General features: G+C 39.7%; 1 protein-coding gene across 1 annotated transcript in view; it reads left to right on the top strand.

The window, feature by feature from the left end:
- LOC125636981 (chondroitin sulfate proteoglycan 4-like) overlaps positions 1 to 22,255 on the top strand; it is a 66,543-nt gene extending 44,288 nt beyond the window's left edge. Inside the window, exons 7-10 of the mRNA XM_048850934.2 lie at positions 6,969 to 7,100; positions 10,654 to 10,826; positions 15,637 to 15,820; positions 16,630 to 22,255. Of these exons, the coding sequence (XP_048706891.2) occupies positions 6,969 to 7,100; positions 10,654 to 10,826; positions 15,637 to 15,820; positions 16,630 to 18,683 (2,543 nt within the window). The 3' untranslated portion in view covers positions 18,684 to 22,255. The remainder of the gene's footprint in view (positions 1 to 6,968; positions 7,101 to 10,653; positions 10,827 to 15,636; positions 15,821 to 16,629) is intronic.
- Positions 22,256 to 22,785: the final 530 nt, after the last annotated feature.

Below are 22,785 nucleotides of genomic sequence, written 5' to 3'. Positions count from 1 at the left end.
GTGTGTATTATAAAACAAACCTGTGTTAAGTAACTGATTACCTGCAGCATCACCTGATTTACGGTTCTTTTGATTTTGACTGCTTCACTAAAGAAAAAGTATTCAATTAGTTTTAAAGAGTTTACTAAACATCCTTAAGAACAGTAGCTAATAGTATAGGATATAAGAAGACAAAAATGGTATTGGACTGTGATTTGGCTACATAAATTAGAAAACTGGTTGATATTTAGGTTTTCAAAATCAAATTACACAACCACAACACAAAATACTACTTACACATAGTTACTCTATTGTGAAGGAGATTTTTAGATTTTTGACTGATTCCTTCAGGATAGGGCCTGACGTATGCCAATTGGTTATCAACTCCAGTGTTGCTAAGACAACAGAGGGAAAACAATCCAAAATTGAATCACAAAACTGTTTGGTCAATTATTATACATGCCAATTCGCCAAGGTCTCCTTCCCAATAGATCTATAGTAGTCAACCCTTTTAACCTATTTCCCAATGAATGATCTGACTAACACTCCTATCTACCTAAAATAAACTCCTAAATGTATGACAGATTATTTCGACTGAGGGCTGTACAAGAAGCTCACTCACCTGGTCTCATCTTATGTCTGTATACACCTAGAATTTGAAAGACAGTATGAAACTATTAGCTATGATAGACACATGTACAGTTCTACAATCTTAGTTACTAACTGTAACTTGCTCAGTTTTAAAGCTACTTTACAAAAATTTTGATTGGAATCTGTTCCAAAACAAAGAGAGATAATATAACTGACAATCTTTAAAACACATACACAAGCACGTACACTTACTTATTAATTAGGTACTCAGTTTCAGGAAGTGGTCAATTGACTGATTTGAATCATTATCCAAGAGAAATTCTATATGGTACTTCTCACCAAATCTGTGCTCAGCTGTCAGCTTTCAGTTCAGTTATTGTTCACAGCAGGAGTTGACACTGCAAACGCTGATGGAGCAAAGGATGCACATGACTGTAGTCTTTTCCTAATACGCTACCAGGCAACCCAACTTGCTCAAAATTAATAAAAGACAGTTAAAAATGCCTATCTGAGGTAGGTTCTTGTTGTCACCTGGAAGACTCCCAGGTGGCTGGTCCAGGACCTCAGTCTTCTCCTTTCCAGGTGTCTTTGGCTTTTGGGAAGCAATGCGTTGAAGGAGACAGGCCATTTTATTCTATATCTTCTGTGTGGTCCAATTTGATTTTTCTTCTTGTAAATGGTGGCATTGACCAATCAGATTGTGACAGATCTCTTTCCAAAGATTTGAATTGTCCAATCAGAACGAGAATCATCTCCTCAGTCAGGGACAAGACATTAGCTTTTGAGCTCTTGTCACTGGGACTGGAATTTTGCAGTCTCTTTGTTTAACACACCTTATTGCACCAGCTTGTGTAAGAAAAGTTAGGCCATAACCGGTGCAATCATCTTGGGACATTCCTTGAACACTGACTGGTTTGTTCCCGTCAGCAACTTACCTCAGCATGTTGCTTTCCATGGGCCCCTTTTTGGTGCATCCCTTGGTCAGCATTGCAGTTATGCTTGGTCAAGTTGCAATTTCTCCATCAACGCTTGTCTAGCTGGTGAAATGTCCAGTTTAAAATTAATGTAGTTTGTACAAAGTCTCTCCATATTTGTTTATACTCTTTAAATGTAATATTCCATTATACAATGCAAAGTCAATTCAAGAACTGTTGTTCTCCAGCCAATCAGAATAGCTTTATAAATCTTTCGTTTCTGTTCTTCTTTTAACAACAGTGGTAGTCTGTATGGCTAATCTGAATTTGTGCATTATTACTCAAACAGTTACATTTCTGATTATTCTACTCTGTGGTGAAGTATCTTTATAAACACAGTATTTGGTTTCAGTTCCTTTTTTTTACTGCCTCTTTCAGCACAGATGTATTTCACTAACTGGATAGCATAAGCATGTTTGATTGCAAACATTAGCCTTACTTCTTCTCTTTATCACTTAAACTAAAAGAAACCAACATGAATGCAACTGCTTCCTTTTCTAACAGAATTGCCAATTAAATAAATTCTGTCACTAAAGTTTATAATATTTTGCTCAAAGCTGTATTACTTATAGTTGGCTTCTCTTTTGTACACATTTTATTTATAATAATAGATTCGAGGAAGTTTCCCATTTTGCTTGTCTATCTGGCACATCACATCATATCCATGTTTGTGTCAAACTGTCCTGCAAAGCTCAAGTGTGAGTAGCAACTTCAGGGAAGACTGTTAAGAACCAGGGCTCAAACCCCAAATTGGTTATGAGTTCTATACTTAGATTTCAGCAACAAATTATCAAGTGTAAACTCATCAAATACTATAATAGCCTTGCCATTGAGTCATAGACAGTGCTCTTGGATGCTCAGATCTATCTTGCCACCCAGGTAAGCTTACTTTTGTGATAGATGATCTCTTAACCTGAATATTGCTGTGATTTTTAGTGTATTTCCAGTCCCAAAGGACCAGTCACTTAGCCCAGGTCAAATGCAGCTTCACAAACCAAAACCAACACTTGTAGCCAATCCTGTAATAAACTATCTAAAGATTTATTAACTAGGAAAAGGAAATAAGAGGATTATTTAGAAGGTTAAAGCAGGTAAACATATATATATATATATATATACACACACACACACACACACACACACACACACACAAATGAGTTCCAATCCTAAGTTTCAAAAAGTAATAGAAGCTTCTATAATAACTCAGGCCAAGCACTGTAGATCTTTTGCTTATGCTTAGTAATCCTTGTGCCTCAGAGTCCAAGCTGCATAAAAGATACAGTTCCTCTTTTTAAGGGCTTTTTATTCCTTCCCCTTCTGCTTCACGTTGCCAGTTCAACTGTTGGGAAGAATTCACTTGCATGTCTCTTTTTCATTGGGTGGGGGTGGTAGTTGGGGTAGCAATCAACAAAATCTTTTGTCCCCTGATGTCCACAATAGTTCATCTGATGTTGATGGGCCTTCTTTGTTGGGCAGGAGACAACACATCCTGTTGGAAATTAGTCATTTCACACTCATTAATGCTTCTCTCCCGTCTGGTGATCTACAGTTACAGAGCAAACACTTAAATATTACCTTATAACATGGGATACAGATATTATACGTGAGATTAGTACATGCAGCAACTGACATAAAGTCTAAACACATTCTTATAAATCTCATACCTGTTTTAACAGTACCAACACACAGGTGAGCCAGACTGGTTCCAGCTATGCATTTGTTGGCAGTTGAGACCCTGGGGCCTTGGCATGAGCTGGCAACTAGTCTGTCTGCATCACAGTTTGATGTTAATGTAATATGATTTTTAATTCATTCATAGACAGGGAAAAAGGTGAAGTCTCTTTAGCTATACTGCAGAACACTTCTGTGAAAGGCTGCAACAGCTCCGAGTTTCCTCAAACTATTGAAGAAATGTAGCCGTTAGGCCTTTTTTATTCTCTCAACACTCTCTTCTCACTTTACTAGCAGTCCTTCATGCCTGGGTAATTCTTAAATAGAAAAAACTCATAGTTTTGGGGCCTTAGTTACCACAGTATGTTAAGTGTGTGGGTTCTTCTCTGATGAAAGGCACTATACGTAGTTCCTAATTTGTGTGCTGCTTAACCACAAACCCCATCTTAAAAGCAGATTTCCAGGAATGCAGCTTGGAGAAGAACAGATCAATGATATTCTACCCCATGCTTTCCATGGGTGATATCAGACTTCCCATGCGGCAGTGGAGGACAACCACTTCACCACACAGCTTGTTCCTGATACTGGATAAAGCCAGAGACGGGGTGATTTTCTCTGCTTGCTCATTCCTGCTACTGCAAAGAGAATGCATGTGCAATGAGAAAGGAGCAGGGGTCGGTCACAGATCCCCAGGTGGCAGTGGTGAGAAAGCTACAGGAATGAACGTGTCCCATAGCCAATTCACCCATAAAAGTAGGGTGGGCTTTAATAAAGCTATTACCACCTCTCTTCTCATGCTCTTCCATTCCCTTATTACCTCAGCAGCAGAAAGGAGGGGGTACTAGGAAGAATACAGAATAAAGAACTGTGTCTTAGAGATTATCCAGGATGAAGCAAAAATGAGTTAGTAATTTTAACAATAGCGACTCTGGGAAGATTTTGACCTTTTGTTAAATCCTTGCAATTGAGGTAGAAGGGTGATGTCCTAGGTTTGAGGCACTGAATCCTTCATCACTTGGGTCTGAGAAATGACAAATGCACATCTGCAGCCATAGGAAATTAACATAGATAAAGATATTTTCACTCATTTAGGCTGTGAAACTCAGTCTGTAACAGTTTATTTTCCAGTGATCACAAGTGTGGAACCTACTCTGTGTCTGAACTGTAATGCTGCACAACTCTCCTCTTGAGTCTTCCTCTTAGCCTAGAATCACACCAATTACCTCAAAGAGAAAAAGGAGACCTATCTGGCAAATATTTCACCCTTCCTGCTTTCTCCCACTTTGGTTCTCCTTCTACCTGCATTCTTCTCTCCTTCACCCTGGCCTATGACTTGGAGGTGTTTCTTCTATTCTCAAACTCTAACCTCACAGTCTGGAGCCTGTCCACACTTGACCTCCCTTCAATATCTCTCTCACCACTTTCATCTTCCTCATCTGGTTTCCTTCCCTCTGCCTTGAGATATGCTATTCTTGTCCCAGTCTTCGGAGCCCCTTTTTTGGCCATGCTTGCCTTGCCAGGTGTCGCTCAACTTCTCATCTCCAGTCATCTACCTCTGCTTCTTTGACTTCCTCTCCACTAACCAGCCCCTGCAATCTGTCTTTTGCTCCCTCCATTCCCTGGAACCTCTCTTACCAAAGGTGTCCAACGACCTTATCCTGGCCAATGATCCCCTTCTTACTCTCTTCCATCCATTATGCCATTTTTTTAAACTGTTGATCATTCCATCCTCCTGGAAGTTCTTGCATCCCTAGGCACCAGTGACTTTGTTTTTCTGGCTCTTGGTTAGTCTCTCTGACCACTCTTTCAGTGGTTTATCCTCCCTCTGGCTCTCTTGATGTCCTCCAGGGCCATGCCCTCGGCGCTCTGTGCTTTTTCACTTTGGTATCACACAACTTTGACTAATAACTCTTATGTTGTGAGTCATAAGTGGTCGTCTTCATCCTCACCTTTTCCCTCTCCCTTCAGTGTTGCATCATTATCTGTCTCTTCCACATCTCATCCTGGTTGTCCTGTCACCAGCTCAAACTCAGTATAGTAAAAACTGAAATTCTCCTTCTTTCCATATCCATCCTAGCCCCCTCTTCTCTGTCGTGATCAGCATTCCACCATTCAGCCTACCCAGGCTTGCAATCTGTGTCATTTCTTTCCTCCTTTCCCTCCACAGAATCTGCCACTAAATCGACACATTTTTCCTCTGTAGTATCACTGAAATCAGGTTGTTCCTTTCTAGTCTCCCAGCCCTACCCTTTCCCAGGGCCTCATCATCTCTTACTGCAACAATTACAACCTTCTTCTCTCTGGCCTCCTTTCTTTTCACTTCACCTTTTCTTCATTCTGATCAAACTAGTCAATGGCCCCTTTAAAATCAGTTATGATAGAAATAACACAATACTATAATAATGTTAGTCAGTGAATAGGAGCTGGCTATCCAGTCAGCTCTTTATGGCCTACTTCCGCTTCCATAGTAAACTTCTGTTTACTTCTATCAGGCACTTGATCCACATTAATCAGAAAGCAAGTGAACCTAAATAAGCCTTTTTCTCCTCACCTGAGGCACATCCTGTCAGCCCTTTAAATCAGCAACTGGCTGTGCATTTTTATCAAGAAAAAACATTGGAAAAGTTAAAGCTTTAAAAACAAAAATGATGCAGCTTGAGCTTCTAGAGCTTATATTCTGTTTAGCTGGTTTTGAGGGTACTCCTTGGGGAAGTCATTAACTATGGTCTCAGAACCAACATTAATTCTTCTGATATGTTAATTTATAACTTGTCAAAAAGTGCTGATCGTTACATGAAAGTGTGCAATGATCTCTTCTGCTTACAGGAAATACATTCATATAGCAATATAAAGGAGCTAAATTAAGTACAACAGGCAGATACTTGTAAATGTTAACAGCTATTGACAACAGTTAACATTTTAAATTTTTCATTGATCCTTTTCTTAAAAAATAATCTTAGCATCCCCTACTCATCACTTGTTCAGCAGTTTACTGGCAGTGCTGTGAGCTTTGGACTAGTAGAGCATGGCAGTATAATTTTACAATATTCCAGCCCACGAGCAGTCATTGGGACATGTTTTGCTTGACAGTCAAGCCAGAGTAAATCCAGGCTCGGAGATTCTAAGAAGAAATGTATTTCTTTCTAGCACACACTGGCTGTGTAATAGTTTAGCCTGCGACTGCGTGTCCTCTTCAGTGAAGCTATCTTGAAGTGAAATATTTTTAATTGCTGCAGAATATTTTTAATTGCTACAGCTTAAACTCAGAGACTATTTATCTCTACAAACGTATTCCAAAGTAATGCCATTGTAGTTGTTTTCCTGCAAAAACTGCATCTGGGCCAGATTGCTACTTTAATGATGGTGCCACTGCTAAAACAAAAAGAAGGGAAGAATAAAGAGGTTAAGCTCCAGATAGTCCTTTAATGTAAATTGGCGTAGCTCCATTGAAGTCAAATGGACTTTGACGATTTACCCCAGTGGAGGATTTGGCCTTAAAAATGCAAATTGAACTCAGTAGTTTTTATTGTTTCTAATCGCCTCTGCATTATGCTTTAATTTAACTCTTGGATGTTCAGGTGCAAAAGTACAAATTGGAAGTGACCTCAGTGGTATTACTTTTGTTTTACTGTGGTGTAAGTGAAAACAGAATTTGTCCCAATGTGTATTCCCACCATATTCTGAATAAATAACAAGGGATTTAAAAAATAATATTTGAATTTACAAGAAAGTGATTATTTTTGTTTTCTTTAGGAGCAATGTCTGGAGGCTTCAACTTTCAGGTTACAGATGGTTTGAACTTTGCACCTCGGCAAATTTTTAGTATCACAGCTCGCACACTAGTTATCAGCCTAGAAATTAACAAAGGACTGGGAGTGTTTCCAGGTATGACTTTGGCTATTAAATTATTTTGATTCAATTTATTTGAAATAATTGCATAGGAAATAATGTGTACAATTATATGATAGATATCTGCCTGGCTATAAAACAGCTGTAGATAGATACACATCTCAATTTGTTGTATGCAGTGTTGTAGTCATGTTGGTCCTAGGATATTAGAAAGAAATGGTGGGTAAAGTAATATCTTTTATTGGACCAACTTCTGTTGGTGAGAGAGACAAGCTTTTGAGCTTACACTGAGACCTGAAAAAGAGCTCTGTGTAGCACAAAAGCTTGTTGCTCTCACCCAATTTGTTTCTCACATATCCAAATTCGTAATTTTTAAAACCACAGTTGAATTCATTTGTCAAGTGTTTAACTTATTGATATGGGTATTGATATATATGCACATTAGTATGACCTGTAGTGTTATTACTTCTAAACACAGGAGATTATTAAACTAAATTAATTCCAAAATTCTTCTTTAGGTTCATAGAAGCTAGTGGCATAAAGTACGTGTTGGAATATTGAGTCTGTCTCAATTGGTCATAAGTTATAGGAACAGAGTAAAGTTTAATGCCCTGAGGATTCTGAATCGCAACATTGATACTAACCAGTGGGCTGATTCTCTTAATTGCTCCTTGAGAATGTTATGAAAAGCAGCAGAGACCTACAGTTGTCTTTTTGTTGACTGGGGAAGACAGAATTGCTTTGGTTCACATTTGAAAGTTTATGATTGCAACCATAAGAGCCAACATCTTAACTTTTTAAATGAAAGCCTAAGTCCTGAGGGAGCTGATGGATTAGGAGCCACACTCAGAGATGTTTTGTACTCATCATTGGCAAGTAGACAAGTTTCAAGCTCTGCTATAGCACAATTTTGCCCAGAAGTGATTCCTGGATGAGACAGTAGCATAACACGAGACACTAACTTCTGGAAAGGTCCCAGGTTTAACTCTTGTAACTTGCTCACATCTTGTTATTGGGGCCTAAGAAATAAAGATTTGTCTCTTACCAGCACTTCTGCGTGTTATACCTTTCATACGGATAGTATGTTGCCTGAACTACCTTTGTCTTTCAGAGAAGGTTGTCCATCAACACAGGGAGGGATTCAGTGTTGGGGAAAAAGAAAAGGAGTACTTGTGGCACCTTAGAGACTAACAGATTTATCTGAGCATATGCTTTCGTGAGCTACAGCTCACTTCCGATGAAGTGAGCTGTAGCTCACGAAAGCTTATGCTCAGATAAATTTGTTAGTCTCTAAGGTGCCACAAGTACTCCCTTTCTTTTTGCGGATACAGACTAACATGGCTGCTACTCTGAAACCTGTCATTAAAAGTGTTGGGGAAGTTTGCACTGCAGCTCTTCATCTATATATGTTGTGTTAAGCTAGCATGAGAGAAATATTTAAGTTTGTTTACCTTTTCAAACAGAATTCTCATAAGTAAAGCCTCATAATACAAACCACTTAAAGGAAACAAAAAATCAGGTTATTGCAGCATGGTCTTGTAATTCAGTCAGTATAAATGTGATTAAAATAAATCTACTTACAAGCCTTATTAATCTGTACCATGCCTGTCTGGTGTTTTTTGGTTTGTAAGGTTGCCTCAGGCACAGGGTTTACAGGAATTTCTACTGTAAGCCAAATACAATTATAAGAAAAATATTCCTGACACATTTTTGTAGGAAGAGCCTCTAGACTTTCTGACAGCTTTCCAGCAAGGAAAATATATTTCCTTCACCACTGCTCAGCTTGGTCTACAGTCTTTGCTGAGCTGTTATTTTACTTTGACTTAGTAAATATATATATGGAGAGAGAGAAATTGTGCTAAGTTTTTTCACACTTTGGTTAACCTTAACTCTTCAGGGTTTTTCCATTCTCCCTCTCTCTCTTTTTTGCCACTTGCTCTATAAAAATGAAAAAGCTTGCTCCTAAACATTGAGATTGTCTGTGTAGCGATGTACATTAAACTTGTTTCCTTCAGCTTTTCTGAACTGCGGCACTTTGACTATCCTGAAGGGGTTGCGCCTATGGTAATGGCACTGTTTTTTCTTCTTTTTCACTAGCCTCCCACCCACAAATATATAATCATCACTGTCTGGTTACATTGTATGGGGTTGAAGGAAGCCTCAGTGTCGAAGCAACCTCAGGAATTTTGCTTTATGGGCAGGTGAAGCCTGGACACATTGTAGAGCATATGTCTGGTCTTCGAAGTTGGGCATAATCTACTCTGCCCATGCTTTATGACTAAGGCTATGTTTATGTTATGGAAGTCATGGAATCCATGACTTCCAGAGATCACTGTGACATTCTCCTTTATCCCAGGGGCTGCAGGAATCTGGAGCTGACAGCCAGTGGGGCCCTGGCAGGGTTCCAGCAACAGGTGACAGAGTCCTGAGGGACCCCTCCTCAGGGTTCCAGCGACAGGCGACAGCCTTGTGCGGGGGGAGTAGAATGCCTTGGGCAAGCAGCTGGGGTCTCCCATTTTTTCTTTGGGAAATATGGTCACCCTGCAGCTCCCAGCTGCCGTGGGTGGACGGGAAACCCCACAGCTCCCAGCCACCACTGTGGTGGGGGAAACCATGGAGCCGCAGCAGCAAAAGTCACAGACAGGTCACAGCTTCCCTGAATTTTTGTTTATTGTTGGCAGGGGAGCGCTGGCCAACAGTCTAGAGCGCTAGCCCTCAGGCAGGGGAGCGCTGGCCAACAGTCTAGCGCTGGCCAACAGTCTGCTCTGGCAGGCAACAGACAAACACAGGCTTCGTGGCTTATGGTGGGGAGGCTGCCACCCCAGAGGTGGGGTTGCAGGGCTAGGGAGATGCAGACCCACCCAACTCCACTGCATCCCAGCCAAGGGCCCTTAAGGTGGCAAGGTGTCCTGCCACTGAGACAGCGTGGATGCTCCTTCAACACGCTGACCAGCTGTTAAGCTGCAACACCACCAAACTAAAGTCTGGTTTCCCTGGGCTACTTCCTACCAGAGTTCCAGATCAGGCTCCGTAGTCTCAGGCTCCTCTGTTTCGTCAGGTACTCAGCCGCCGGCAGTCCCACCAGCTCCTCCCCGGACTTGGTCCTCTCCAGGTCCAGGTTGCTGCCTGCCTTCACAGATGGGTCAGCAGGCAGCAGCAAGAAGGACACGTCTGTCTCCTTCCCTGGCTCTGTTCAGCTAAGCTAGGGGCTCCATCTTTTGTACTTCCTGCCCCGCCCCTCAACTTCTGGTGGGGGGCCGAGCCCAGCCTGACTCCGCTCACTTGGGCAGAGAGAGTGGTTCCTCCCCCTCTGGCTTGGAGGGAGGCCACACCACGTCACTACAGTATAAATAAAAGCTACTGTATGTGAACTTGCCTCATGACAAAGATCTGCATTTGTTGGGGGACATCCTTATTCTTTGAGTATTGAGAGATGACAATTAGGAAGCTAGTCAAACAACTAATTTTATAAAGTACTATATAAATAATAATATACTTAGATTATGGGCTGTGCAGTATATATGAAAGTTTTCCTGTGGCAAAATATTTACATTGTTGTAAACTTGTATTATTTTTAATTATTATTTAGGGTCTAGAAAACTTATTTCAGCTCATGATCTGAAAGCTGTAACCAACGATGTGGCCAACACAGGAAACAGAACTATCACATTTACTATTGTCAGAGCCCCAAAACTTGGAAGACTGATCAGAATAGACTCTGACAAGACCACACAGGATATTTCCACTTTTACCCAATCCATGGTAAGCATTCACATTACAGAAGGTCCAGTGGCAGACTGTTATTGTAAAGTGCATCCTAGTTATTCAATCTCTGCCCAGTCCTTTTACACTGGTTTTTGTGCCAGCTGTGTTTCCCATCACAATCATTGCCCAATTTAGCTGTGTCATTCAATATCTGGCAATTTGCAGTGACCACTAGATGAGAAGCGCCTGCTCTCCCTATTGGAAATTGGTGAAGTCTGAATAATTTGCACTCTCTTGTTTTGGTTATAATGGTATTTATTTAACTAAGGTGGACTTTTCCAATGTCCAGTGCTAGTCGGCTGATCCCATTTCCCTTCCTGATTTCTCACTCCTCACTAGTGCACAGGTTCGAAGTCATTGGTCCTGGGTGAAGAAGTCATCCAAGAAGTCCCTTGGGGTGTTTAACAGCAAATGTCATGATCGCTTAGGCTGGACCCAGTCCCCTTGAAGTCAGTAGGAGTCTTTCTGTTGACTTCAGTGAACATTAGATTAGGCTCTTAAAGAGCATCCCTCCAAAGGAAATGCTTGGATAGAAGACTCTTAACCATGATGCAGGACCTTGAATTTGAAGGGTTAAAAAGGGGGAACTTCATTTACCTTCCATGAAGAACCTTATAGGTGTGGCTGCTACTAAAAAAGAATTGCTGAGCCTTTGTGTAAAGCATCTGGATATAATTGTGTGTTCCACAAAACAAATTAGTCTCAGAGAACATGCCTCACAGTGAGACATAAGGAGCTCAATCTATGTAGCTTATAGAACAGAAAGTTAAGAAGTAACTTGGTCATGATCTAGAAGTACTTACGTAGAAAAGAGATATCTGATAGTTGACAGCTACTTAATCTGCAAACAAGATCATAACAAGGTCCTGTGGCTGGAAGTTGAAGCTTGACCAATATAAAACTGGAAATAAGTGTTATACCAATAAAATAAAAACCAGCAGGGTCTTATTAAAGGGGAAAAGGCAAAATGCCACATTTATTGTGAATACAGAAAGAATCATAGTAAGCAGTTAATTATAGCTATAACATTCCATTCAATTTCATATTTATTCACACATTCATTCATACGCACACACACACACAGGTTCTGCAAGGTTGTTATCATAGTTACCAGCCTTAGAGTTGCTCATTACAAGCCATTGGCCAGGTGGCCTGGACGTGAGGAGGGAGCAGGGCCTTGTCAGATGCACATCTGATGCTCCTGGAAGTTGGTTTGCAGAATCAGACCCCAAAGTTCTCACTTTCTAGAGTCCATTTTTATAGGAATTTCTTCCTATGCCAATCTATGGGAATTGCTTCATCATGCTGTCGCTGAATCAGTCAGCAGATGGCACATTCCTGACGGCTCCGTGCTGCCAGATGTTATCTTGTTCTTTGTTTCTCCCATCCTTGAGGCTGTTGGGTGGATTCCAGTCTGCCCTCCAGGGGTCCACTGGTTATTTCCACTTGACGCCTTCTTCAGCCGATGGACACTGGATTCTTAGGCTGGCACCTCCCTGATCATTCAGTTATTATCCACACCAAGCGTCCATCCACATACATCCTTTATCTCTATTTTAATCACAATTGTTAACAAAGCGAGATGAATACAACAAAAGGGTGGGGAGTCTCTGGGTGCTGTTTCTATTGTTACAGAGTATTGCTTTGAGTCTCTCTCTGTGTGAGTAGTTGTTGTTACAAAGAATTGCTTTGAGAACAGACTCTGTCTTAGAATGTACTAACACAATTAGCAGCTTGCAAGTTTCACACAGAGAGGGAGAGAAACAGTACCAAAAACCAAGAGACCTCTTAATTAGTAATGCCCTGGAATTTAAACTATGGGGAATCAAACTCATTTGTGATTTTAATACAGAACTTCTTTAATATGATCCAACATAAGGAGCAAATTTTTAACAGTACTTACCAACAACTTACCAAGGAATGTGGTGGATTCTCCATCACTTGAAATCTTTAGATCAAGACTGGATGTTTCTCTAAAACATATGCTGTAGTTCAACCACAGTTATTGGGCTTTAGGCAGGAATTATTCTGTGAAATTGTGTGGTTTGTGTTATGCAGGAAGTCAGCTCAGGTGGCCGTAATGGTCCCTTCTGGTATTAAAATCTATGCATTTATGAACATTAGGTTTACACAGTTATGTGCTCACATCAGGAAATGCCATAGCTTAGGTTGTATATGTAACTTTTACTCTGTTCTCTTTTAGATATAATACAGCCTTTAAATGTTATTTATCAAATAATACTTCAAAATGTTATGCAGATTCTTCCTATAACTGTAGATCTTACAAATTCTAATGCCTTTTTACAAAAATTAAAAAAGTACTCAGCCAAATGTTGTGGGTCTGTCTCCATTTTAGGCCTTGTCTGTCTTTGGGAGTTTTGGGACCCATAGTCTCCAACAAGTGCAGCTCCATTAGTGGTAGCTGTATTGTAGATAAGGCTCAAGTGTTTTAACCATTCTCCTCTAACTTTATGAAGGAAATGGGGAAAGAGAAGGAAAATTTTAATGTTGGGAAAAATTCTCACCTGGCTTAGCTCAGTGTGTTTTTTAGCCATACAGGAGCAAGCTAAACAGAAATGAAAGGTAGCAAATATGGTTGATGATGTATATTTGGAGCATAGAATTGTGCAACTACTGAGTAGGAATTTGAGATAAAAATAGTGAAGTCCATGAAGAATAAGAAATTCAGGTTCTGTTTGTTAATAAAAGTCTTGTGAATCAGGTTTGAACTGGAAAGCATTTTGGTTTAATTTAGTTTTTTCCGTTTCTTTGGCCTTATAGTCAGTGTTCAGAAATATATACTTCTCACCTCAAGTGAAACTCATTTATCTTGACTAAAGAAGAAGTTAGCTAATCTCCTTCCTTATGTCTGTGTTTCACTGCCTCAATAAAGCCATAATTATCACCCACTTTCCACTAAACTTGTCCAAGGCCAGCTGTTTTGCAGACAGCATAAAAAACTAGTTTGTGCATCTTATTTTCCAAGCCTGTTAGATTAATTTTGAATACAGTTGATTGTTTTCTTGGCAATCTTTTCATGATATCTCAACAATCTTTTTTATCAGTCAGCTAGCTGCTTGCTTCCTCCCCAGACTAAATCCAAATATGTTTATTTAATTAAACTGAATACAACTCGTTCAGTTATCTTCTAATTTTTAATCCTATTTGAAACAGTTGCATAAATGGACCTTTCCTTAGCCCAGACACTCCTATGTGCATGCAGTAAAAATACCCTAGATAGATTTTAAAGAAATAGTAAAAATAGTAAATTTACTTTGTCCAGCTTTGTCCAGCTTGGAGCTATGCTTAGGAGAGTGATCCTGCCCCCCTATCTACATGGACATATGACCTTTTTGCATCATTTTGGGGATTCTGGCAAACACCAGTCACAAAGGGCAAAGTTTAGCAATAACTATATTTTTGGGGCAACACACATCATGTTACTTTGGACGTTGTTTTGGAAGTTCAGCCCACAGGGCTCAGTTCTCCGATTAATGTCAGTGGAAACTTTTCCATTGATTTCAGTGGGAGCAGATTGGTCCCATTCATAGCTGGAGCTTAGATTCCATAGTTCCATGCTTTAGAAACACTAGAAATGATCAAATAGAATTATTCAGTCCATTCAAAAATATGTCATGTAAACCTGTGCTAGAGAAGTCCATGAGATGACTGCAAGCTGTGTAAAGAAGTACTTATGGGTACAACAGCGATCTCATTGGCAATCACAAACTAACACAGGGTAAGCCAGGTCAGTTAGCTGAATGAGAGTTCTCCAAGGATTCAGTATGTAACACTCTTCTCTCTGAGTCAGTGAACCAGTTTCAGCATGAGGATAAATCTGTTGGATGAGACTTGAAAACAAAGTCCTGACCTCTTGTGCTTACTAAAGATACCAGGGCACTTTCACAAGATTATGGGTATTAACCTTGAGATTCTGACCAAATTCCAGTGCAGGTAATTGCTTTTTGTAGACCAGAAATTCAGTTGAAAATATATTCTTCATTTCTTGCCCTGATTGATGCTTAGTGGTCTTGCTGTGTGCTGCTGGGAATAGATATGCATTCCCAGGGACAGATACACTTCAGTGGTGGGACAAGTGGTGTGTGTGTGTTTGTGTATATATGTATACTTTGTATCAGTTGTACAAAAAAGGTGTTGATGTGAAAAGTGGTGGGCAAAGTGTTGTATGTACATATGTTTATTTCTCTGAAGATATCCTACTGGACTCTCACTCCTGAGTCTTAACTCCTTGTCGTCAGACTGGCAGAACTCTATTAACTCTTAAGTTTGTTGATTCTCAAAGGCAGCAATAACAGGATAGAGTGTGAGGTAGGTTCCTTTCTGGCTGTTGTGTGCCATTCCCTGCTGAGTATACAAGCTGCCCACCATGGACTCCAGTCAGCTCCTTATGGACTATAGGTGGTGAAGGAGCTGCCCTAGAGAAAGCATGACTTAACAGTCATTGAACCAGCTCCTCCAGCTCCCAGCAGTGCCTTATTAGCTATTTTGTACTGTCTTACCCTTTTGAGGGCCTACTCACTTATTTCTATGTCACTTCCACCACCCTCAAAGGGAAGCAAATTTAAGAGCTTGGGGAGTTCTGCCAGTCTGGCACTAGTGACTTGAAGGTCGCACAGATTATATATTCAAGGCAGTAGAACTACAAGGTAATTTCCCCACATACATTATGTATACAATCATTAAGCATTGTCGTGGACACTTTGTTCTGCTTCAGACTGTTGTGCCTACGATTATTCTCCAGTTGTACCTGTATATTCAAGTGACTGACTCCCTCTATTTTGGACAGGTGGATGAAGGCTTGATCATCTATGAGCACACACATAATGAGGCTGTGGGCTGGAGTGCAGAAGATTCTTTTACATTTACAGTCTCCTCCCCACCAGCAGCTCTGGATCTCCAGGTGTTTCACGTTGCCATTTCATATGAAATTAACAGACATGATCAGAGTAGTCGCTTGCTTGCAAATACAGGTGAGGTTACTGTGCTCTTTGAGACACCTAATGTTTATTACCACATGTGGGATCCAATGAGCAAATTAGAAAAAATGCAGGGCAAACTTTTCCTCAATAACAATTTATAATTGATTTCCTCAAAATATTTATAGCATAGATTGCAGTGTAGGTAATATTTTGCAAATGATTTCCAATTGTTTTAGTAAACATTTAAAGAGACACTGGTCAAAATGTAGTTTAAGTCCAAAATGTAAGTTTTGCAAAAACAGAAAGGGTTTTGAGTTTATTATTAATAGAAAAGTTTTTGTGAATTATTTCTTTTATATGCCTCTTTCTGATGCCTGGCCAGAAGACTAGCCTGGGAAACTAAAGTTCACTAAACCTTTTTTTTTTTTTTTTTAAAGAGACCGTAAAACATTAAAGCACTTTAGAAATTCAATATATTTATTTTTTCCTCTTTAATGTTGTGGTTGCAATTCTCTTTTTTTGCTATAATGATGTGGTAGTAATTGCTAGGGATAATAATAGAGTGTCTTCTGTAGCTGTAACGTATTGCTACATCTTTAATCCAACACCCATCCATCAATATAGGAATGTATCCTCTGACTTTTAAATCTCTACATTTTAAAAAAACATGGTAATATATTTCCAGCTGGGACAGAGGGTCATGTGGGATATCCATATACCAGGAGAGCATTTGAAACATTGACTCCACATCAGTCTTCCCTGAGCTCCGTTAGTATTGCTACTGCACATGTGCATCTTATTTCTGAAATGTTGCTATGACCAAGTAATAGTTTTTAAATGGCTCTTTTTCTTTCTGCAAGGTGCTATTGTCCAGGAAGGAGGTAAAGTCCTAATCAACAAAACAAATTTAGATGCTTCAAATCTATTGGTTAAGTTACCCGACATGCAACGTTCTATATATGAAGTCTGGTATCAAGTGATATCTTTACCTCAGCATGGCATAATTGTGGTTGGAGAAAGAAATATTACCAAAGAAAAACCTAACTTCTCCCAGTACATACTTAACAAATTTGGAATCGTTTACATGCATGATAACTCTGAATCACTTGCTGATCATTTCACTTTTGCTGTTTGGTTAAACCTGAAGAGTAAGTCTGCAACAAAGCCTGATACCGATGTTTTGGAAGAGATGTTTAATATCACCATTGTTCCAGTGAATGACCAAGTTCCAGAGTTGAAGACTAAAGGGCTGCGTTTGAAAGTTCTGCAAGGAGATACGTCTGTGTTAGGACCAGAAAATTTGAAAGTCGAAGACTTAGACAGCAGTCCAGGGGAGATCAAATACACCGTCATTAGCAATCCCACCAATGGCTATTTATCAATGATGAACAACCTCAGTACATCCATACAAGATTTCACACAAGCTGATGTTGATAGTGGCAGAGTTTGGTTTGTACAAGATGGAAGTTCATCCTCTGGGGTTTTTTACTTTAGTGTGACTGATGGCAAACATCGCCCATTATACAAACTTTTCAACCTTGAAGTCACACCAGTCTCTCTCACCCTAGTCAACCTTACTGACGTGGTACTTCCACAGGGTCAGACCTCTGTCACTATTACTAATGTACAGCTATCAGCTACAACAAATGGAAAAAGTACTGACATTAGTTATGAAATAACAGTGCCTTTCAAATATGGCCATTTACTGATTGGAAATGAGCAGGTTACTAAGTTTGAGCAGGCAGACTTACACTCAGGAAGACTATCTTATCTTATGACAAATCTCAGTGCATCCCGGGATATATTGGAGTTTATGTTGTTCACCTCAGAAAGTAATCTTACAGGACAGGTACTCAATATCACAGCAGGGCCTTTGGTGAAAGCTGCATCTGACCTGAAAATTCCAAGCAGGATGGTTTATAAATTAAGGATCAAGGACCTGGATGCTACAGAATTAGCTAATTTGACAAATAGCAATCCCAAATTTGAAGTGATAGTTCCCCCAGCTCATGGAAGAATTGTAAGAAGAAGGTCGATAAATGATGCTACGTTTGTAGGAATTAATTTGTTCACACAAAATGACATTGACAGAGGTGTTGTGCTGGTTGATATAGATGCTAATATGACAGGTACTGATATGTTAAATGACTCGTTCACATTCATACTCAGGGCTGATGACGTGCAGCCTGCTGTAGGCTATTTTCAATATGTCATAGTGCCATATGATCCTTTACTTGTGCAGGGTTTTACAAGTCAAGTGCCTTTCTTAACCTACACGGATACTTTAAAAATTCATACTACTTCCAAGGATGAGCCACCGGTTCCCCAACAGGATGAGGGACATACGGAGGCACCGGGAAAGACTGTACAGATCAGGTGGCAAAACCGAAATCGCTGGGGAAATCAAAATGAGGAAGAGTCATTGCTTAATGGGGAACCAGTCGAGAACAGATCTGCAAGAACCGAGATCACAGTTAAAGCAAATGCCAAAAGTCCCAAAGTGAAGCCACGTGAAAACAGTAACCCTTTGTCCATCATTATCCCACTTACATCAGTGGCTCTTTTACTCATTGTCGCTGTTATTTCTGTGTGTTTTTTTCTAATGTGTCATAAGACAGAAAAGGCAAAATCTCTCATCAAAAATCAAACACAGACAGTTCCTAGCACTCCAGGTCTCAGTCCAGAACGGAGTCTGACCGTACCCATGGTCACAGTGACGCCTCTTCCAAAAGGGGCTGCAAACTGCACAGCCGCTCCATTCGTGGCAGTCAGATGTAAACAGCTCCTTCCCACACCGGTTGCTTCAGCTGAAAAAAATTCTCTGCAAAACAGCTGGTTAAACCTTGATCCTGAAATGCTCCAGCACTGTCGAAAAACAAACCCAGCTTTGAAACACAATCAGTATTGGGTGTAGAGTGTGGCCATTTTGGGTCATGTAGATTAATGTAGATTTTTAAGAAAATATATATAATGTTGACATTTGATCATTTTTTATTATGCTTATTTATTATGGGTCAAATTCTGCTCTCTTCACTTTGAGCATGATCCAAACCTCAGTGAAGGCAATGCGCTGATTCCTATTGACTTCAGTGGGCTTTTGATCAGACCCTTAGTTGTTACATAGACAAAATACCCACTGACTTCAGTGCCTTCTCTGTCCTTCTGTATTTTAAATTAACTCAGTATTTGCAATATATTTTATTTCCCTTGAAAGGGATAAGGCAGCATAAACATTGTGTCATTTACTGTATATTTTTATACAATATGACTTTTTAAAGAACCAAATTTGATACAAATAATTTGTATCTTGTCTAAACCAGCTTACTTTAAAGAAAATGCAGCTGTTTTCATAAATAATTGCCAAGGTGCTAATCTCAGGAACGTCAGTTAAACCTGAATGCTGTTCAAAGACCAGTGCTAAAGCTACAAAGCTGTGATTATTTTGACAAGTATTCATCAAGGTCCCTGGGCTGGAAGCCTAGGATTCTTCTCCACAAGGATACTACAGCAGTGATAATACATATGTGATTCTGGAGCTTTTGTTTGTTCTTTTTGTCATTCATTTTTAAACTCTAGCCTCAAAGGTCTGCTGAATGTCATAATGCATGTCTAACCTCTAATCCACATGGCAAAAAAACTATCAGCCAGCCTGTCTACAGCATTATCTTTAAGCTCTGGGTTTTGTCTGCAGAAACATATCAAATGTCGTACTGCTGTCTAGGGGCTGAATTCTGTCCTCCGTAACACAAGTTCTGCTGTGTTTGACGTCAGTGAGGCCAATGTAAGTGACAGCAGAATTTAGTCCTCCGCTGTACAAATAGAATTTGTTGCTAAACTACTGAGAAAAATAAATCTGTGTGAAGTTGAGAAAATGAATAGACTATGGAAGAGTTTCATAACTTATTGTTAACAAGGAACTTTGATCGTTCGTGCCTTAAACACTATGAAAAAAAATTACTTACTCCAATTTAGCTCCGTTGATAAAATGTGTAATAATTTCTCTTTAAAGGGAATATTTTTATTTGTATGAAAGTCCTTGCTAAACAATTATTATTTTTATATATATATATATATATATATATATATATATATATATATATATATATATATATATATAAAATCCAGTTTTAAGGTCCAGTCCTGCCTTCAGTGAAGACAATGGCAAAACTTCCATTGACTTCAAAGAGAGCAGAACTGGACCTTAATAGAAGATTGCTGAGATCTTAAGTGGTCCCATTATTTATCGCCTGATCTATTTAAAAAATTTTATTTGGAAAGACCATTTTCCAGCTTCTAAACCAGCTTTTATATGATGATCCATGTACTTGGTGTGGACTCACCACAATGCTTTACAGAGTTCATACTAAAATGTCATTGTAATTTGACATCCAAATACTACCATTCTTTAACATCCAGGACTGTAGTTGTATAAATGTTCTCATTGCCATTTCCTTCACAGCATAATGAACTGTTTAGCCATAAGCTGTATTCCCCCGTTTATTTATTCCATTTAGGTGAAATTCATCCCAGTGCAGAGGGCCTTGCCAAGGCCTTGGTTACCACTATGGCCTGAGGGCCAAATTATGGACGCTTAAGCGCAGGAGTGCTGGGGATGGGAAAGGCACAGGGAGCTTTCCTAATCCCTCTCCTCTCCCAGCCATGGACAACTGTAATTAAGATGCTTTATGATATGTCATATGGTACAGGGATTCCAGAGGGTCCATTTCTACTGGAAAGGGTATATAAACACTCAGGGCCAAATCCTCAGTTAGTGAAGTCAGTGGAGCTACGTCAGTTCAGACCAGCTAATGATCTGATCCATAGGTCAAGTATTCCCAAATTAAAATGTGTTTGATGACTCAGGGCCCAACCCTGCAGTCCTTGTACAGGCACAACTTCCACTGAGTCCATGAGGATAATATGAGTGTATCCTGAATAAGAATTACAGAATTAAATACTGGTCACCGGTGGACTATTGTGATTTCAGAAACTAACATTTTGCAGTCAATGTCCGATGTATTGTTTTTACTTCATCCTATAAGTGTATTTTTGTTTTGTAAAAAGTGGGATTTTTTAAAGGATCCTTTTGTGACATTGCATTCCATATGTTTTATGAAAATATGCTTATGAGTGTGAATACAATGTAATTGGAATATGCTTTATGCAAAAGGTCTTTGTGACCGAACCCATCACAGTGGCGTAGTCAAACAGGATATGTGCACAGCTGATTGCTTTGAGACACTCGTAGTAATTTTAAGTGAGTTTTAAGTGTGGTGACTGAACAACAGACAAAGTGGTTACTGGTTTGTTATTTTCTGTTTGCTTATTTTGGGTAAGGGAAATAGGGACAGAAAAGTAAGCAAATTAAGTAAGAGTGAAGCTCAGAAGAAGCTAGAACTGCACAGGTTGCAGATTGCCCAAAAAGGCTGAACACTGGGCACTGGGAAAGTCTGTGTTAACTAAGAAGACCCTGAGCTGAGTGCATCCCAGTTTCAGAGAACTGCAGAGAGATGTTGCCCAACCTCTGGGTCTGTGCTGAAGCTGACTGAAGTGTCTAACTCAGCAAGACAGGAGTGGAGGGGCACCTGTTCTGGCAGGAGGGTTGTTCTCAGTGGTATCCCAGCTCATTAAGTGATGGTCTCAAGGGAAGACAAATGGAAATCGATGCACAATTTGCCCGGGAAAAGGCTGCCATGAAGGCAGAAGCAGCCAGACAAGGGGCTGCACACCAGCAAGCACTGGCCTTAAAAGACACAGAGATTGAAGCACAGAAAGCTGCCCAGGAGGAGAAGGAAAGAGAGAAGCAGCATGCTCAGGAGGAGAAGAAAAGAGAACTGGGTAGCAGATGCCCTGTCCAGAAAAGAGGAATTTTAGATGTACTGCCTCCGCCATGGACAGTGTCATGGCAGTAAATTCAGGAGGAGGGTGTGATGTTGCACTCCATATGTTTTATGGAAATATGCTTATGAGTGTGAATACGATGTAACTAGAATATGCTTTATGCAAAAAAAACATAAAGCATATTATGGGTTCTGTGACCGAACCCATAACAGTGGAGACTGAACCCGTCGCACCTTTCATTACCAAATAGATTTCAAAATTGCAACATAAGACTGTGATGAAAGGATTTGTAAGAACAACAAAGAATTCAGTTTTATACATTGCAATATGTGGTGTTGTTTTTTAAAAAGCTATAAAAAGTTGAGTTTAGAGAGCAGAAATACATCACTTTACCCTGCTACATATAAAATCTTGTCTCCCAGTTTCCTAGTGTTCTTGTTTTTAATTATATATATTTCATTGGAATAAAAATAGGCTTTCCCACACAAAATCAGATCACTGGTGCATCATATCTGGTATTCTGCTTCTAAAAGTGGTCGGAACTTGATGCTACCAAGACAAATGGGAATTTATTCTGCCATGTACCTAGCCATTCAGAACAATGTAGTATTGAGCTAAATATAGTAGTTTGCACAAGTTCACAAAGTACTGCATTTGATTTATTTCAACAAGTTTTTCCACATCCAGTTGCTCCATAAACTGGAAAGAAGATATTTGGAATTCTTGATCTTGACTCTTAATGCATTTTTTTCTAGATGTATTTTGTTGTTTAGAAAATATGTCCCACATCCTTTGATCTATCATGTCTGATCTTTTAAAGTGTAAATCATTTTGTCTTTAGTAGCCTGGAAGACATATCTAAAAGTTACTTCATTTAGTTTGCTAGGGATGTCTTACACTAGTGACTTGACAACATGCTGACAAGCTATGTGTTACATTAAGCAATAGGAGGCAATTCTAGCACCACAGTGAAAAGGTTTCAGAGTAACAGCCGTGTTAGTCTGTATTCGCAAAAAGAAAAGGAGTACTTGTGGCACCTTAGAGACTAACCAATTTATTTGAGCATGAGCTTTCGTGAGCTACAGCTCACTTCATCAGATGCATACCATGGAAACTGCAGCAGACTTTATATATACACAGAGAATATGAAACAATACCTCCTCCCACCCCACTGT

The sequence above is a fragment of the Caretta caretta genome, chromosome 5 (genome assembly GCF_965140235.1).
Source record: "Caretta caretta isolate rCarCar2 chromosome 5, rCarCar1.hap1, whole genome shotgun sequence".
In the NCBI taxonomy this organism is placed as follows: Eukaryota; Metazoa; Chordata; order Testudines; family Cheloniidae; genus Caretta; species Caretta caretta.
The sequence above is the reverse complement of the archived record's forward strand: the minus strand, read 5'-3'. Positions and strand labels throughout refer to the sequence as shown.